Source organism: Varanus komodoensis, unplaced genomic scaffold, assembly GCF_004798865.1.
Source record: "Varanus komodoensis strain SLA01 unplaced genomic scaffold, ASM479886v1 scaffold9, whole genome shotgun sequence".
Taxonomy (NCBI): Eukaryota; Metazoa; Chordata; class Lepidosauria; order Squamata; family Varanidae; genus Varanus; species Varanus komodoensis.
Genome location: NW_025336598.1, coordinates 29,527,477 through 29,547,398, shown reverse-complemented (window position 1 = coordinate 29,547,398; position 19,922 = coordinate 29,527,477). Strand labels below are relative to the sequence as shown.

General features: G+C 45.3%; 1 protein-coding gene across 6 annotated transcripts in view; it reads right to left on the bottom strand.

The window, feature by feature from the left end:
- Positions 1–19,922, bottom strand: part of STK39 (serine/threonine kinase 39) — a 200,211-nt gene that overhangs the window by 38,997 nt on the left and 141,292 nt on the right. For 2 of the 6 annotated variants that reach the window (XM_044417882.1, XM_044417886.1), the window contains one exon: positions 11,642–11,751. The exons of the other annotated variants lie outside the window; for them this stretch is intronic. In XM_044417882.1, coding sequence (XP_044273817.1) covers positions 11,716–11,751 — 36 coding nt within the window. In that variant the 3' untranslated portion in view covers positions 11,642–11,715. Of the gene's footprint in view, positions 1–11,641; positions 11,752–19,922 lie in introns of those variants that run through there. 6 annotated transcript variants of the gene reach the window in all.

Here is a 19,922-nt window from a genome sequence, read left to right as displayed (position 1 = left end):
CTGTGTTCTGTGTATAAATGGGAGGACCTACCTGCCAACGCACCTTTAAAAGTCCACGATAACTATGAGCTACACCGTTCAACAGATGCCCAGGTGGAGAGCAGGCTGCCCAAAATGGCCTCTGAATCCTATTGTTTACCACCTGATTCCTTGGATTCAGCATTTCTACAGTTGGGAATAAAACTAATGGCCCAGGATAAGGAATATATGCTGTGAGCCATTTAAATTGTGTAATTTGTATGTAAATAGATAGTCAAAAATGGTATATAGTCACACACAGAATACATACAGTATGTGTTTTAATTTGTACTGCAATTTAGCTGTTGCTTCCAACAGATGGGGGAGTCATGCAACACTTTCAGTTCGTTTAATTACTTATGTAAAATATTGGCTTGTGTTAATTAAGTTCAATAAATTACATAATGGTTCAGAGATTCTACTAAGAGACTTTTTGGAGATGATTCACCAAACATAATTTATTTGATGTCTACAGATTGAATAGCACAATTAAAACTAAAGAAAAAGAAGCCAAACTGATTTTTTAATTACTTATTTTTTAATGAGGCCAGGATTTAGGCTGCTCTGACTATTTAAAAATAAGTATAAAATGTATAGAAATATCTTATTAAAACATTAAATTAATTCTGCAAGCACTTGCATAACCCTGGCCACTGAGAGGTGGACTGTACAGTGAAGAGTTGTTATTCTGTGAAGGGGGCGTCTGTTTAGCAAGAGCATCTTACCCGAATGCATCTCACCCACCAGTAAAGAAATAAGAAGGGCTCTCCATTTATTATGGAGAAAAGTGTGTCATACTCTTACAGCACTTTGGAATCATGACAAGAAAAAATTAATGGGAAAGCTCAGGATAAATACATGGAAAGCAGCCCAGACTGAGCTCTGTAAGGCATAGGTGTGCAAACAAGGAGCGCATGAAGTTACGCCTCCCGTCTAACGCCTCTTCTCCCAGCAAGTTCTTGATTCCCCTGCACACTCTAGAGATGTCATGCACTGCTTTAGCCCCTCATTATAGGTGGGTAACATCTAAAGACATTCCTTTTTTGCCAGGTACATTTGATATACAAATTATTCTCTGTAATATAGCCTCTTACAATATCTACTTAATAAAACAATGGGGCTGCAAACTTTAAATTGGTAGACTGGCTGCAGCTGCACTGAGCAGATTCATTAGTGATGATAAATTTTAAATTGATGTGAATATGAGGTAAGGGGACTTTAATTTTTAACACTGTTTTGGTACTGTTACCATAACAGCAATCCAAAAATAAAAAATGGATCATCCCTTTCATAATAAGTGGTAGCCCTTGTTGTTTCTGAGGAATCAATAATGTGCACCTATATTTTATTTGAATAGATAACTGACTAAAATGTAGGTGGTTAATCAAATGAAATATTTAATTAGTTTGCTGCTTTAATTCTAAAAAGGAACTTGCTAACGGTTAACTTGCCGTATCACGTGGAAAATGCCCTTGGGCAAGGGGACTCTGGAGCCCAGAGTTACCTACAGATGTGAGTGAATTGATGAATGCAACAAAGGAGGGCAAGCCTGGAATGCTTCATCAAAAGGTGGTGGCACCCACAATCAGGGGGCTGAAACAACAAACAGCTACACAGCAGTGCCTTTTACATGACTCAGAATGTATAATTGTGGTACATTTACAAATGAGAAGAGAGAAGTCATGTCCAGTTTTAAGACTGGGAGAGACAACGCAGAGACATTTCATAGCATAAACCCCTTAAGCCACATAATGGTTGTGTGTTATTTCCAAATGTGGTTTTATGCTTAGATGTGCAATATTTGGCGCGTGCTTGGCAATTATTCAGTAGTCTCATTGCAATACTTCTAGGATTCTCATTTGGATAATCACATGCATCAAAGGAAACATTTTCACTCAAGGAGTTCTCCAGTAGCATTTGAAAAAGACTTTGCAATACCCTCATACAAAAATACATTTTCTCTGAACTTTCATACACCAGTGAAGCAGATCGCTCTCTGAATAATTCCTTTGCGCAACAGTACTTTTAAACAAAATGACCCTAAGTTATCCACTGAAAGCTATTTTAAAGCATTTTAATTTTCTTTTCTTCTTTAAATGCTGATACCATTTGGGTCATTTATTTATTTTTCATTTTCATGTATTGGAGCTTGCCTTTTTCCTGCAAGAAATCCAAAGTGGTTTACATAATCCATCTCCTCCCCATTTTTCCTCATAACAACCCTCTGTGGTAGGTTAGAGATTTAACAGAGTTGATGAAGAAATATGGATGGTGATCATAGTTATATAATATGAATGCAGAACAGAAACAAGTCAAGGAACACTCCCTGTGTCCACATCTTCACTGGCTTCCGAAATAGGCCAGGGGGCACTGCATAGGCCACCAACACTGCCTGGGTGAGCAGCACGCCCCCTTTCTCTCCTCCTGCAGTGGACTGCATCAGGTTTTTCTCTACCACTGTTTCAGAGGCCATCAGTAGACACAGGTGCTAATCCCCCTTCCTGGGAGACTTGGGCAGGCAAAGCTTCTTCAATAAAGGGAACACTTCCAGTTCTTGTGGCCAAAATCAGCTCTTATCTGAGAAATACACTTGGGGAAAGCAACAATTATCAAGGCAATTATTTCTGGTGCTCTTCGTAACAACTGGAAGGCCATAAGGCCTTGGCTTGACTCCAAGAATCTATCCTTGTTTTTGAACATTGGGAAAGTTCACTAAAAATAACCTTAATGACCTCCTTGCCTTGGCAGAGGTCATCCAATACACTGAGATGTGGGTAGGTTTAATTTTGAAAGAGAAACCATACCAATTGTTTCTGTCTCTGCAGGATCTAGGAAACGAAAGACTGGAGAATCCTAATCAAATAGAAAGACTCTAATGAGAAAATTAAATTGGTCATATTGGAGAATAAGGCAATGGTGACGATCGGAAGAACAAATGAAAATCAACCTGGATTAAAGTTAGATGTGCTCTCACAGATAAACAAGTACCACCAAGGCAGCATAGATGCTCTGCAATTCACAGCAAAGGGGAAATGGGAGAAACCTTTACTGAGATACTCACAAAGGGTTGCTGATGTACATCGAGCCAACAACTGAGGATTCCCTGGAGAGTCACATTGAGCAAATCAAGTGCTATTTACTCGCTTATTGCATTTATATACCACCTAATTTAATAGTTCATGGTGGTAACGAAGAGTGTTGTGGTAATTCAAGTTGTATATGAAATAACAAATACATTAAAATCCTGCCTCTTCTTATTGTGTAGATAAGGTAAACAATTACTTCACATACAAGGTGTCTTAATATATTATTTTACATACAATGTAGGGGATTTGAAAAGAAAAGGAAAGAACTTGCACAAAATGCCGGTGAGAGAAACCATTTGGGGAAAATAGACAGGAGGCAAAGCCAGTGTGTTCAGAACACACACAAGTGAGCCGGACTGCGGGTTCTTCGCAAAGAGTGGTTTTCAGTAAGTCACACTTCTGCATCCATGGTGTAGGCATGGCCTCTTCTCACTTGAAGAGCACCTTGCAGAGGATCATGGGGTTGTGGAGTCCAAAAATAATTTCACAAGGAGAGTACTGAACAGCAGGATGCCTGCTAATATTATATATTTTTTAAATGGCATAAGGTCCATCTTCCATATCCTGACTGGATTCAGTTCATTCTCCCCACTCCTCCATAACTTGCAGAGGAGAGGACACTTGACTTGATTTTGGTCATCTGAAATTATGAGGAATCTTCCTGAAGCAGCCCAGAGTCAAACGCTTTCTCTTGGTTGCAGCAAATGTGGTTTGGTGTGCCAGAGTGGAACCCAGTACACATGCTAGGTGTGTCTGTTGCAAGCTGAGTCCTTTTATATTATTTTTTGGTAGTTGTGCCCGCAGATGTGATGTTTCTGGAAGTGGGCCGTTCAGGTCAATTTGAATAAATCCCCACGCTTGTGTAGGTCCTGGCCTTTCCCCTCAAAGGGCTCTCCCCTCTCCAGTCTGGCTGGTGTTTTCTTTTCTTGGCAGAGGAGACTCAAGCCTGTTGCCGTGCTCAGCGGAAAAAACACCCAGCCAAGGGCCTTTTCATACCTCAAGTGGCCAGCTGCAGCCATGATCATGAAGGCATTCAAGTGCTCTTCTTTGTAAGGATGCTGGCAAAACAATATTGCAGCCTCCAGCCCTACCCGATCCCCATCAACGAGTAAGTTTGTACGAGAATCCATGGATTCTTTTTATTTTATTTTTTCCCCAACAGGCCAAATCTCCCCCGTTTCGTTCTTTTTTTAAACATCTTTTGACACGCTCTGCACAGCCCAGGGTAATTCCATCATTCCTGGCAAATGTCTCCTGAGGACCAGAATGTTTCTATTTTCACTGCTCCTACAAGGCTGAGAGGATCGACAACTATATTCTGTTTCCCCAGCTTATATTGAATTGTGAATGTATATCCAGGCAGCCTCTGGACTCATTTTCTGGACTGTACTTTGTAAGCAGTCGCAGCAAAACAATATAGTGCATGCATGCTGTGAATTTGGCACCAGGTAAGTAGGCTCCATAAACACTGAGAACTGCTACGATAGCCAGACCTTCCACCTCAGTTGCTGAATATCTGCGTTTTCTTTCATTTACCTTCCAGCCACCAAATGCCTCCAGTCCAAATCTTTCCTCCACATCAGCTTGTTCTAACGCAAAACCCAGGACAACCTTTGAGGCATGATAGGTGACAATACATGGGCAGGAAGGTGTGGGAATTTATACACTGCAGAATTGAGCAGATCTTTTCTCTCTGTTGTAAATGCTTTTTTTTTTTTTTTTTTTTTTTTTTTTTTTTTTGCACTTTCTTGCCTCCCACATAAAGTGGGGTTTCATTAGCTGCTATATTGGTGCTGTAATCTGTGAGAAATTGTTTACAAAGCTCCCAATCAACAGAGACCAGAGATTCTTTATGGCCCTTCCAGGGTCGCTGGCACCTTGCAGATTTTGGTCACATCTAGTCCTGGGACTAGACATGGGACTGCAGGTGGCGCAGTGGTTTAAACTGCTGTGCTGCTGGGCTGGTTGATCAAAAGGTCGCCAGTTCGAATCTGCACAATGGGGTGAGTTCCTGTTGTTCCGTCCCAGCTCCTGCCAACCTTGCAGTTCGAAAGCATGCCAATGCAGGTAGATGAAAAGGCACCACTTCGGTGGGCAGGTAACAGTGTTCTGTGCACCTCGGTGTTTAGTCATGCCGGCCACATGGCCACGGAGACTGTCTGCGGACAAACGCTGGCTCCCTCAGCTAGGAAACGGAGATGAGCACCGCCCCCTAGGGTCAGGCACAACTGGACGTAATGTCAAGGGGGAACCTTTACCTTTACCTTTTAGTCCTGGGACAGGGCTCCAGACTCTTCACTGATAATGTGAAGGTTTGCATAAGCAGCCACGCTGAGCTTAAAGCACCCCGGGACTCCTGCTATAAACAACTAGGCACCGTGGGGATCCTGAAGCACCTTCTCCCACTTCCTCCAATATTTCAGTCCTTCCACAGAGGAAGGACTAAGAGAAGCTGAACAGGGAAGGCAGCTGCCCAAAAGTGCCCAAGCAGTACTTTCTGCAGCTGTTCTTGGTGTCCGCACTGCACACTCCTTCCAATCCCAGGGAAGCAGGACTGAATGACCTGCATTGTGGTTGGATTCTTTAAGAGGAAGCCAAGCACAATACAGCTAACCCCCTTGTTCAGTGTGCCCATTCCCAGTGCTGTGGTAGTTGCCCCAAGCAAGGGAATGAGGCTGGGAGATGAGATCCCTCATCTCTCCCACACTGCAAATCTGGTTCACGGATCACCCCATGAGGCAATTGATGCCCCAGATGGGAGGTCCTGTTCTCTTGGGCCTGAGATTCAAGAAACCATGTCTCTTCTTCCACACGACCTGAGGCATGGGTCCTCAAACTACAGCCCCTGGGCCAGATCCAGCCCGCCACGCCCATTTATCTGGCCCACCATAGAGTTTTTGGACTCACAGTGCGCACGTGCAGCTGCTCATGTGGAGATCGTTTTGGACTCGCTCAGAGAAAAGGATCTCCTTGCCAGCGAGTTGGCACCTCGTCATGCATGCGCCCAGTGACAGCTTGCTCGCAAGGAGATCCATTTCTCCAAGTGAGTCCAAAATGATCTCCTTGCAAGCAAGCCAGCACCTTGATCTCTGTGCTTGCCCACCCCTGTCTCACCGCATGTGCGCACATGCCTGTGGGCCCCCTGCTCCAGCCTGGCCCACGCCCCCCCACCCGCACCGCCTTGGCAGCGCACACCCATCGCCAGCACCTTTCAACTGGCCCCCTGTCCAAAAAGTTTGAGGCACCAGACAGGGGTTTGTATTCTCCAGGCCCTTCTCCAGACAGCACCAAAAGGATGCACCTCCCCCTGCCAGTGCACAGGCTGAGTGATGGGGGGACGGCAGTGCCTGCTACACATTGGCCCCTGAAGCTTCATGTGGGGTTTGAGGGACCAGCACACAATGGGCAGCAGAGACAGCGAGTGCTGCCACAAGTGCTGAGCAGGGCTCGAGGGGCTGGCACACATCAGCTGGGGAGCCAAGGCCCGCCTCCTGTGAGTTCCCTGGGCACTTTGTGGGCAGCCATCACTGCTGCCCTCCATCAGCTACTTGGCCAGAGCAGGGATCATGCCACCCTTCCTCAGAGGGTTGCTTATTGTGGGGCTTGCCTCCCCATGGGTCACATCATCTGGGATCAGATGACACAGCAAGCCACAGAAAGCAAACCCTACAACAAGGCTTCGGCAAGGGGCGGCATAGAAATGTTTTAATAAACAAATAATAAATTTAATAAATAAACAAGCTGTGGTTTGTCAGGATGGCGGATATGCCAAACTTAAGCCATGCTGACACCACCATCTTGGATTCAGGCAACATGCAACGGCCATGAGGGTTTAGTATGTCATGTGGAACTGTGTCAGTAAGTCCTAAGATCATGCTGCAGCTTCTTGGAAACTGGCATTTGTTTCCTGCTAGGTTAAATTTTAAGTTTAAAGATTAAACTTCATATTTAAGTTTCTGGACTCAACACATATTATCATAGAATCATAGACTTTAGAATAGAAGTGACACTTCTAGCAATGCACTCCAAAATAGCGTTTGTCCTTTCTGCAGCCACATCACGCTGTCAACTCATATTCAGCTTGTGATCCACAACCATTCCAAGTTCCTTCCCACTTGCAGTATTGTTGAGCCAAGTAAGCCCATCTCGTAATGGTGCATTTGCTTCCTTTTTCCTCGGTGCACAACTTGGCATCCCCGCCCCCCCAAATTCCATTCTATTGCTTCCAGCCCAGCACTCCAGTCCATCAAGATCACCTTGAATCTTCTTTCTGTCTTGAAGAGCATTATCTATCCCAGCAGTTCGGTGCAGATTTGATCATCATCTCCTGCACAGCCTCATGCAAATCATTAATAAAAGTGTTGAGGAGCACCGGGCCCTGTTATAAAAACAAATGAAGCCAGCACTGTCAAGTGTTCCTTAACAACCCTTTGAAATGTGCTTGGGGGATTCCTAAGCTCAAAAGGCACTCTGCACAGCTGGAAGAGCCCATGTGGTATCCGAAAGACAGCAGTCTCGGTAAAATCAGCACTGAATCACATTCAAGCCCCTCTGGTATATCTTCTGAGGTCAACGGAAATAAGAAAGAGAGAAGCTCATAAAAATTTGGGCAGTCATTGGCGGGCTCTTTTTCTTTTCTTTTTAATAAGCAGAGCTTTAACGTTGCATTATTCTTATAACAAAAGCAAGATGTGCTAGAAACTCATGTTCCCTTCCTGGTGGGCCACATGATAATGCAGCAGGGGAGGAACTGGATAATGTAAAGTAGGTTGAGATAGAACAAAGGAATGATTTATGATATTTTAATGTGACTGAGTATTTTAGGCACACCTTTAGCTATGCTTCTTGCTTCATTTCAACTTCTCATTAATATCACTCAACTGGTATCATTTTTGTGCCATAAGCAGCTGCTTTAATACATGTTGGCATTTACAAAATATGACAAAAGATTCATCCTGCCATCAAATGGCTACAAAAATGTATGTTATTGTAGTAAGAGAATTGTTGAATACTTGAGTGAATGAACAGATTCCAGGCATTTTTCTAGAATCCCAGTATCAACCAAACCGAGTCAGGTGCCAAAAAACGACTCTTAGGTTTAAAAACTAAGGTGCTTCTGAGCATCTATTAAGTTTGGGAGTTTGTTTTCCATACTAAAACTACTCTGAGCTCTCATACAAAAGTCCGCTCCAATTACTGTAAGTTTCCTTTAATTCAGCAGCCTAACTTAGGTTGGAAATTTGCTCATCTACCCAAGATCACCCAGAAGTACAATCATTAGTAGATCCTAATTTGGGCATAATCAGAGGCATAAAAAAGACAAAGCCAGAAAAACAAGCCCCACACCTCCAATCAGTCGCCATCAGGTATCTGCCAGGCCCCATGACTGAAGGCTGTTAGAAAGACTGCGAAGACTCTGCAGCTTAGATCAACCTGGATTGCGGCTGCTTGTTACTGCTCCCATTTTTACTGTCAATACCACTGTATCAGTTTTCATGAAGCATTTTGTATTGTTGCACACCTCCTTGGGAGGCCTCCTGCCCAGAAAGGCAGCCAAGAATCTTTTAAGTAAATACATAAAGGAACTGAAGAGAGAGGGGGTGAAGAGCAGGCTGAGGTGGCTGAAGGGTGGCGCATTGGTTTTAGGCTCTGGTTTAGGAGTGCATACGAGAAAGATACTCCTGGCATTTACTTCCTGGGTTCACAGTGAGACATGTGGGGAGAAGGTGGAATGGTTCTTCACCAGCCTCCCTCCAAATCCCAATAATCCTCTGCTTCCATTTGCTTCTGGAGCTGGAGGCTTTGATACTCTGTGTCCCCATTGCATGGCAAGGAGCATCCAGAAGCAAGAATGAGCGCATTACTCATCCATTCCTTCAGCACAGAAGCCCACAGAATCGTCTCTAGTTTGCATGTTGTGGATGATAAATAGGAGGCAGCTGGGACTGCTTTAAGGGACTTTATTTTGTCTAACAATATTGTGGCAGAATAAAATACATTTTGCCAGTGGGGAGAGTTGTAAGGAGAAAAGACAGACCAATCTATTGCTGCTTTAAAAGAAATGGATGTTCGATGTAGTTTGGGGGATCTGACAACAGGCATGATTCAAGACCAATTTCCCTCCATTTTTCAGGCGTTGTGTGCCATGTATGCATGCAAACTATAATGCATTGAAAATAAACAGGAACTGCTTGAAAATGTCATTTGATATATGCTAAAAACCTATTCAGAATCCTTCTTCCCAGAGTTGGTTTCATCTCCCTAAATTCTGAGAAAGCTCAAGACTTTCTAGCTAGGCCTTGAACTAGAGGCAGCTGGCTCATCACAGAGGCTGCAAGTCCTTAAGTACAGTCTTCCCAACCTTGTGCCTTCCAGACACATTTGAACTGCAACACCCAGAATTCCCGGTCAATGGCCCTGCTGGATAGGAATTCTGGGAGCTGCGGTCCAAATGCCTCTGAAGGCCACCGGGTTGGGGAAGGCTGTTCTGATGTATAGTCCCAGGATTAATTCACCCATCTCTGAGGACTCCCTGAAACTAGACCCAACTCAGCCATTCTTCAACCTGCTCTCCAACCTGCTCTTTGAGTTCTCTTCTGTCCTTTAGGAACCTATTTAGTTATGGTATTCTTCCCTTCCTTTGAGTGCATGTGCCTTCAAAGAAAACCTATCTGATGTAGGTCTTCTTCACACACAGGATTCATCTGCCACCGTCTACCTTCAGTTTGGCCACTTTAACTGTTTCCCTTCATGGCTTGGGCTCTTCAGCTGCATGTGACAGTCGGCTCCAAGCTCCCTTGGGAATCCCTGGGCCCCAGAAGTGCCGTGATTCTCCCTCCACCTCCCTCAGCCCAGCCCTGCTATTCCAGGCTGGGCTGCCTGCCACTTGCATCCCGGGCTGACAGGGGACGCTGCAATGACTTTCAGGCAGCATAGTGAGATGAGCCACATTTCCACCTTCCCACAGCTTCTTCCACATAGCTATTTGGAAACCAATGTGAACACCACAACTGTTAGCATGAGTTAACACTTAAGAGTGAGGGAGCAGGCAAAAACATCCTTGTATAAGGAGCAAACCAGAAAATGGTGATAAAATGCTGCAGCGATCGTGAAGTGCTTATTTACTTATTTATATTTATATCCCACCTTTTTTTCTTTTAAAGAACTCAAGGCAGCTTATGACATTCTCACCTGCTGCTTTCAGTCTTATCCCCACAATGACCCTGCGAGGTAGGTTGGGCTGAGAGTCTCCTGACTCCTCAGAGTTTGAAGGCCCACCCCAGCGCAGAACCCCTACATGTTGCCTCACCTCTTCGCCCCCTCACTCAGCTTGTCCAATATTTTCTTTCAGAACCATGAGTGAAATGTTTTGAACAATATGTTCATATGTTTACTCCCTCAAAATGTTTTCCAAGAGCTTCGTACATGTATTCATGAGACTGTATATTGGAAATAGATTCAGAATATAACCACATAATGGAATCTGGGCAAGGTAAATCAACACAACACTGTGAGGGAAGGAGGAATCATAAACTTTGTGATAACAACCCCAACTAGTTCTTTACAGAGATGTTGAAACAAAAAAGAACAAGTGCCTTCCTACAGAATATATCTGTTGTAAAATATGTGAAGTTCTGCAGAAAATTGGGAGTGGTGAGCTATTTGCTTTACTGATTGACAGTGCAAGTCATATGAAAGTTGCACAGGAGATTAAAACGGATAATTATCCACATATTACTACAATATGATGTGGACGTTATGGGCTAAATCTGCTTCTTAGTAACATTCTGGAACTGGCCTGCTCCAAAAGATCTATAAAAGAAGCAAAAGAAGCTTTACTCGTAAAACACATAAAAGTGACTCCTATTGTGGCTTCAGTCTTCAAGAAGAAGGAAAGCAAGCACTGAATAACTGGCGTGACAGGGAAGCTCCGTGGAGTGCAGTGGTGATCTCTGAAAGTCTGCCGAACACCCAAGAGGCTCTTAAAGAATCCAGCAGGGCAAGAACTCTGTACCGGATGAGGCCACCTTCTGGGTTCAGCTGCAGAACGCCCGGAAGATCCCCAAGCCGGTTCTTCAGCTGCCCCGCATCTGGCTCAGGCTGTGCACTTTCAGCAGAAATTCCTCACCAAATGGCCAAGATGGGAGCAGCTGAATCTGCGAAGCTCAGGGCTCTGCCCTGCGCGTCCCTGGGGTGTCCTTGGAGCCCATGGGACCGTGCCCAGCCTGGAGGCTTACATGCACCGAGGCCGAGGGTGCTGGATTGTGCCTGGGCGCACCGCCACTTGCAAGTGCATAGGAAAGGAAAGGAAAAGAGTTCACCAAGAATGGGGAGAACGTTGCCGCATACAGTCATGCCGCTCCAAATGTGTTGGACTTGGGGAGGGGGGGGTCAGCGGTGATGGCACTGCTGCAGCGTTTGACTGGGTTACAGAGCAAGCCACACATTTAGGGCTCGATGCTGGAATTTCAGATGCTGCAGGAAGCAGAACCTCTCCAGGGATCTGGTCCAGGAATGCAGCCCAGGATTCTGCCAGGCAGCCCCTTCCTGCGGCACGGTGGCGAGGCCTTGGCCGAACACAGCCTCCGTCTCCTCTTGCTTCACTCCTACTTCAGATTCCTCCATCTTCTGTGGCGTGTGACAGAAACTGGTTCATGTTTGGAAATACACATGAAAAAGTAGAGACGTTTGTTTCAATCCAGGCTAAATTTTTACAGGTCCATAATAACTATGATGGTGACTATATCTTTATCTAAGATATGAATTATATCTTCATCTAAGATATAAATAAAGTAGAAACCGAAACTGAGCACAATTGCTCAGAAAATGGGACTGCTGAAATTGAACATACAGTGAGCCTCGGTTCAGCAACCCCACCCCACCCCCAACTTCTCTTTCTAGGAGTGAGGGTTTTATATCTGCTTGGCATTCTGGAGGAGAGAGTTGGAGGAGATGTGATTTTCTTTTTTACTAAGACTGAGTGTTTCCTCTGTTTATATTGTTTTTTGCCTGCTCCTCATAAACTAACGAAACCAAAGGGTTCAGCACAAATTAAAAAGTAAAAAGAAAAAAGTAACCCACTTTAACTTTGTAGCCCACTCAGGAAGCCTCAGTGGCTAAGGTAACAGAATAAAAATCCAATAAATGAACAAATCAGTTTACTTATTAAACTGTACTTTTAATATGCCAAAGATTGAAGTTTTATGCCAAACCAAGGTGAAGATGAGACATTTTATGTTCCTAAAGTAACACAGTGACTTTCAATCAGTAAAGGATCTTACTGCTGCATTAATTGTCTGAAAAGTTCCCTTAAAAAAAATAAACAGAAAAAAAAGTTTCCATAACTTCAACATTTCCAGAAATTTTACACATGCAGTTTCATGCAATCACTGCTGCAGCACACCATGGCTTCTTTAAGCCGCAATGAGCTTTAAGCCACAATGAGCCACATGCCAACTTTTGGATAGTCCAAGCTTCCCCCAATCCAGTGTTGTTCAGATTGCTGCAAGTGGCTTGCTGCCCTGGTTAACAAGCCGTCCAGAATGCATGGACTGATTCAGGATCGTGGGTGGTTTGTTAATCGTGCCAGCAACCCAACCTATAGGGTTCAGATGGCACACCAAAACTCCAGCCATGGCCTAAATATTCAAAATGGCTGCCTGCACATGATGCAGCCCACCATGACTTCAATAAGAAACCAGCCCACTGGCAAACAAACAATGGTAGCCATGATGTGTACGTAAGATGAGATGATGAGGAGCATTTGTAGTTGATGATAAGTGAGATGAGAAGACAGACTCACCGACGGTGCCCTGCACAGGTCCCTCCAAAGCCTGGGGCTAGGCCTGAGCCCCCCGCCCCAGTGTGGCTCAGCTCTCTTTTTTGGTTTTCGGCTGGTTGGTTGGGGGCCTTTCTGCATTTCTTCTTATGTATTTGAGTAAGGAACTCTTCTAATAGTGAACTATAGTTTTTGAGAGCTTTGTATTTGTTATTATTACAGAACTGATACGTGACTTTTAACATCAAAGCAAAACTTACGAAGTTAAAGGCAGCCATGTGTCTATGAAGCGGCCTTTGACAAAATGTGCCAAATTGCTGTGCCCAGCATGAGTTCTCGCTCAAGTTTTTCAGTAACATGAACACAGAAACATTTCAGTCTCTTCTCGACTCATTAATTTGTCCCAACTCCCACATAGTGTTTTGCAAGTGGGAATCATGATTTATAGTTTGTCCCTATTAATCTTTAAAATAACTTACATTCTCTCCTATAAATCATGCCTTAGCCTACTTCATTACTTCTGGATTATCTTTTAATATTTCAGCTGGAAAGTCAAGTCCACTGTTATCCAAAGCTAGAGACTTCCTCAATTTACCTTAATTCCACTTAACTTAGGAGAGGGCATTATTTTTCTGTCACAGCAGAAGGATGAAAAATAAACCCAGATAACTGGAAAGATAGACAAGATGCATTTTTCTGGTGAATAGATGGAATCTAAAGATTTTTGCAACAGCTCAACTATAGACACAGTCAGTAAACATAGCATTTAAAATAGAAGGGAAAAGCCTTTATGTTTATTTCCACACATGACAGAGCCACCAGAGGTAGCCAAAATATTCAGAGATGAGCTCTCCCACCTGTAAGCAACTTGATCACCTGCGTCACCTTTCAAGCAACAAGAAGATTGCTGCTACCTGCCAGGTACAGATGTGTAGCAACTTGTGTGTGATAAAAGCCTCATCTGTACCCGCATTCTTTAATCCATATCTCAATAACACCAACTCCCTAATACCCCTTGGAGCTCACTGGATTTTGCAAGTGTAAACAAAAGGCAGTAAAATGGTGGATCTGAAAAGTGACACATGCAGGGAAACAGGTGGATGGGAGGGATGAACCTGAAATATTGTAGAGAAATATAATTGCCCATCACGCCATACTTGTCACATAAATTGCCATCACTGCCTTCTGTGTTCCCGGCAGAGCCGGGCAGGACAAAGATCTTTCCAAAGGGGTGTTCCTTGAATGGGCAGCAGGCGCTTAGCTGCATGTGGCTTATACCGGAAAGGCTCATGAGCATGCCATCCTTGCATTTTGCCAACTTTTGCTCATGGGCCAAGTGCTTTCTGGAAGAACCTCTTCAGCACGTCATCTGCATGATGATCCGGCATTGCCCTGGTGGTCTCCCATAATCGCGGCATTCTCTGTTAACTTGGTTTCATTCGGCAGCTCTGATTGCCTGGGCTATGCATAGAAGCTTGACAAGCAGCAATCCAGCAATCATAAAAACAGCCCATAAAGCCACCAATTTTATGTACCCAGTAAGGCTGAGTTTATTCACAGTGGCAAAATGAATTACAGAGTGTCAGAATGCCGAGCTATAAAATCTGGATAGCTCATCAGTTAGGCCATCATGTAAATGAAGGACAAGTAAAAACAAAAGAAATTCTCACACGTTGGAAGAAGCTTCTTTTTTCTGCTTATGTGGGCAAGTTCATTAGTGGAGAAGTAAGGATGCATAAAAATGCAGTTCATTTCATGGAGATGAATTTAGGAACAAGTAGATCCGACATATAACTCTTAGATGAAGAAGATACGGTACAAGATCTTTCATCTGTATCTTGGCCACGGTGTGAGGATCCCTGACTGGATAGAATAATGCATGCAGCTAATTCGGGAAGGAGGAGGAGGCAACAGTCTGGGAAAACAAAACTGTTTTTCAGGGGATTTTTTTTTACATAAAAAGCTGTGAATCTGGAGATTGTGGCTTGTCCCCAGAGAGTTAGTTCCCCCTCCTTAGCCCTTCCTGTGGCTGTGCATAAGCCGGGATAAAATTTGGAAATGCTGTCTTCATAATGTGACAGTGAGCTGCCCCCCTTTTCCCTTTGTTGTCATTTGCTCCCCCCTGCTCTTTCTCAGTGTTTGTGAGTAAAAAACATAGCGTTTGAAGGCGTTTTCACATCCCAACATGACTTACCTATCTTGTGCATGCAGGCAAAACAGGGATTATCTCACAAGCCATACCCCTGTCCTTCCAATGGGCAACCTCCTGTGTTCTTCCTGCTTTCCACGGGCTGGAAAGCAACCCACAGGTTCACTTCAAATGTCGGCACATTCAGCCCGTGGTCAGTGATTCACCCAGTGACTGTCAGTAAGGGAGCCGTGCTAATTCCAAGCCCCCCTGGCACCCTCAAGCCAGGGCCTGCATGGGTTCCCAAACCTCACCATCCTTCCCAAGTCTGCATCTGGCCATTTGTGCTGCAGCCCCTGATGGAATCCTGTTGGCCACCCCAGTTTTCGTGTGCTGAGCTCCGCTGGTTGGGCCTCCCCCCTCCATGCTGCGGGGGATTGGAGAGTAGAGAGAGACGGAGCTGGCTGGCTGGCTGAGCACGAGCTGCTGTTGCCACTTTCAGAAGGGAGCTATTTCAGCGTGGCGGTGTCTGGGCACGCTGCTGCCTGCTATTCCCCCCATGGCTCCAGTTGAACTCAAGGAGAGCCCCACCACCACCTCCTCCACCACCACATTTCATGCACTGACCTCGTGTCCTCTCCGGAGCTCTGCCCATGTGAGTGGAAAGGAAGGGAGGCAGTCCCTTTGCAGCTCCCTAATGATGTCATTGCTGGAATCGGGCCCCCTTGTGCCCAAGGGCAGCTCCCCTTGGCTTGCGTCCTCACCGGGCCATTCCCACCCTCAGAAGTGCTCGCTGCCATGGGCACCACGCAGGCTGTGTGAGTAGGTGAGTGAACAGCCCTGCACACTGCTGACACGTGGTCCTGATGTGTTTGCTGGAACCAAAGGGCTTTTTAATCTCTCAGGGCCAAAAGATTCAAATATTGTTCAATATTGGCACCTACTATTTTTTCCCACCCAAGCTGAGCGCCATCTCATAAGGGATCGCACTCTCCAAGAAAGCCGGGGTGGGAAATCCACTGCCTTTTTGCTCCAGTGTAGCAACGAAGAGTGCTGGATTGGGGCTGGGGAGTCCTGGGACCAAGCACTGTTCAGCCACAAAGCTCCCATGGTGACATCCCGCAAGTCCTTCTCTGGCAGGCTAATATACCTCACAGCAAGGATAAAACTAATTAATGTACTGAGTCCCACAGGCCTTGGAAAAGGACAAGCTATACAGGATAAATATTATTTAGGGCATAAAATAATGGCAGGCACAAGAGCCATCAAATTGTTGGCTTATTCCTGTCTCCAAAGGGAGTTGCTTCTCATACTAACTTCCTGAGAATGTCAGTTTGTTTGGCCAAAGGTACTGGACATGGAAAAGACAGGGAACAGCCAGCCCCATATGGACTGTCCAGCCACGTAACACAATTCCTGCAGAGGGTTTCGGGGTCTGAGATGACGTGTGCCCTCAAAAGAATTGGGAGCTTGGCCAGAAAGGCCACCACTTCGGCGCAGTGAAATATTCAGCAGGAGTGCATGGTTTGGCAGCTTCCTTTCGACCTTTATCCAGTTCTTGATTGATTAAATGCTGATGCAAAACAGCAGGGCCAAATTTTATACTAATTGCACAACAGGCTCATTAGCCTCAGCCTAACTAGCAAGGCATGCTTGCAATTATCTAGCCGCGCTACCGTCCACGTTTGCCGTTTGATTGTCACTTGAGTAATCTCGCCCATCATTCCTCTCACAGTGGAGATACGTAAATCTGGCATTTCAAAGGCCTTCCATTTTGGAATGGCACCTCACCAACATGACACTTGCCTTGTGTGTATTCCCTCTCCTGTCAGGCTCCCAGCCTCATGCCTACGTTGCAAGTCACGGTGTACTTTCCCAGCTCCAAATATGTGGGCTTCATTTTCTGCTTCACAAATTACAAATCGACCCAAGGCACTTCAATCGCCAGATTTCATACACAGAAAAGCACGGTACTCAATCAATGCACCACACTCCCGTTAACCTGCAGAGGGCTTGGGGGGAACCACATGGAGATCACCTCGGGAGTTGCCCACGCTCCTGCCCATTTTGCTACCCACCTCTGCAGTGGTGCATGTCCTGCCACCCAGGGCCAGTCAGGAGAGTCGTGTGTGCAACGGCAATAGTGCCCTGAAGAATGACCAACTCATGAAGTCTAACATAAGACAATGGCCCGGTTCACACAATCAAACTAGCCACTATGCTGGGTGGCCTTCTGCAAATTCATCCTCCGAGTGTGGCTTGTGTCGTGTGAACTTGACCAATGTGGTTTATGTGAGGGTTAAGCATGGTCTGTCATAGGGTTATGCAAAGAGTGTTTAACCTGTCATGTCGTGTGATCCTGCCAGCAGGATTCACACAACAACCCATGCTCAGGAGCGGATTACTCAAGATGCCAGCCAATGTCCTCTGTGGCACACCATGGCTCGAACAAGCCGTGGTGGGCGGCTTTGGAGGTGCAAACAGGTCCATGTGTTGCCACGTTGACTTGTATTCTTCTCATTGGCTGCCATCAGTTGTCCACACAATGCATAATTACTCACAGTGATGTTTTTCCTGTGTATATTTCGAGACAAAGAGAAACAAAAGAAGCCCTGACAAGCACTTCCTCCCCACTGTGGTAAAGCTAGTGCTGTGTGGCAGGCACGGCTTCCAAATGCCCGACTCCACATGCTGCCAACAGCCTTCCGTACTTGGACGTATTTGATTAGCTACAGCAGGTTACAGCAATCAGCAGGTTTGCCTTAGTGGAGAGCACGACGCCAGCCGAAGGCAGAGCCGCCAATGTTATATCATTTACAACCCACCTTTTCCTCACAAAGAATGCAGGGTGGCCAACTGCAGAAAACCCAGTACACTGCATGAGCAGTATTAAAACAAGGACTCACAAAACATCACAAAGCATGACGCATAAAAGCATACACAAATAACAAAACACAGTCAAACCACAACCACAATCTAATGATCCTCTGCCCCCAAAAGTTGCGTAAATAAATAGCCTGAGTGACCCCAGAGTCAGGACAGCCAGATCTCTGCTGGAAAAGGGTTTCATGGCCAGGACGTTGGCAACGAACTGATACTGCACCTCCCGCAAGACATCCTGGGTTCTTCTGGAGGGCCCCGACCATCGAGGGCAGCTTTTTAAGAGGCACAAGCAGGGAGTAGTGAGTAGTGGGGAAACGGTCGGCTGTCCTGTTTTCTCTTGGCGCAAACCCATCAATGAATCCCAAATCAAGAAATGCTACACAGAAGAGTGGAATGGGTGGGAGGGTGTGGGGAATCCTCTTTCCAGTGAAGCTGAGAGCAAACACTCTGCTATATCTGCTGCAGAAAGTGAGCAGGGGCACCAGGGCTCAGATAAAATTGTCTGGATCCAGCCCAAAACTGTCCACCACCTCCCAGGGCTGCATGAAGTCGCACAGGACTTTTCTGCATGGAGGTGCTCACATTTGCATGGAGCCCTCTCTGCACACTTCAGTTTTGTGTTTCTCTCTAGCTACGTAAATCTTGTGGAATTAGATTCATCAGAAAGTGGTTATTTGCCCTATATTTAGTATTAAAGTGAACAGGATTGATATGTTCCTATCTATATATACAGGAAAATCCTGGAAAGTTTTTTTGCCCCTGCATTGATCTAAATTAATGAACAAGTGAGCATTAGCTGCTGTACTTTAATTTTCAGGATGGTGCCGACTTCCTACTTGATATACTTTCTCTCTCTCTAGGTGTTAACATGTGGCCTGTTATTGTCAAACTTGTCGACGAGCTTCTTGCAATGCTGCAATTTAACCAGGAGGCCGCATTACTGTGTGAGAAATACAGTGAATAAGAAGCAGACCGTACTACACAAATTCTAGTGGGCTGCAACAAGAGCTGAAAAATAGCGTGCACAAGGTTAGAAACAACCGTTGCATAAGTGAATGTGTTTTCTTGCCAGGAGGTCTGGACAAACTTCAGCCTACCCTGGATTCATCTGTTGCAGATCTGAGCCAAGACATTTCTCCCCATTTTCCCCTCAAACTTTCTTCTGGTGAATATTTCTGCTCTTTATTTTGTTAAGATCAAATTTCTGTGTAATTATTTATTAAAGGAATTTGCTTATTAAAGTCCCTTGCAGTTATGTTGAGTTACCAGAAAAATAGAAGGTTCACCATTAGAAACCTCAGGGTTCTAGGCTTAAGGAAATGACACCTGCTGAGCGGATGACTCCATCCCTTCCACGCCCCTGCACTTTCCTTTGGTCAGTGAAAATGCCCAGCCAGCCACTGCTGTAAGCAACAAACGGGTGGGGCAGCTCACAGGAGGATTCCTCAAAAGAGCAAGCCTCATGAGGCAATGCAGGCCAGGATAACATGGGACATCTTTGCAAATCGCAGGTGCTCCTATTTCCCTGGGCCCCAAGATCCCCGCAGACAGAGACTGCAGCCAAGAAATTAAAAGATGCTTGCTCCTGGGGAGGAAAGTTATGGCAAATCTAGACAGCATACTAAAAAGCAGAGACATCACCCTGCCAACGAAAGTGCGTATAGTCAAGGCTATGGTTTTCCCAGTTGCAATGTATGGCTGTGAAAGCTGGACCATAAGGAAGGCTGAGCGCCAAAGGACTGAGGCCTTTGAATTGTGGTGCTGGAGGAGACTCCTGTGAGTCCCTTGGACTGCAAGGCAATCAAACCGGTCAGTCCTAGAGGAGATCAACCCTGACTGCTCTTTACAAGGCCAGATAGTGAAGATGAAACTCAAATACTTTGGCCACCTAATGAGAAGGAAAGACTCCCTGGAGAAGAGCCTAATGCTGGGAACAATAGATGGCAAAAGAAGAAGGGGACGGCAGAGGATGAGATGGCTGGATGGAGTCACTGAAGCAGTTGGTGTGAGCTTAAGTGGACTCCGGGGG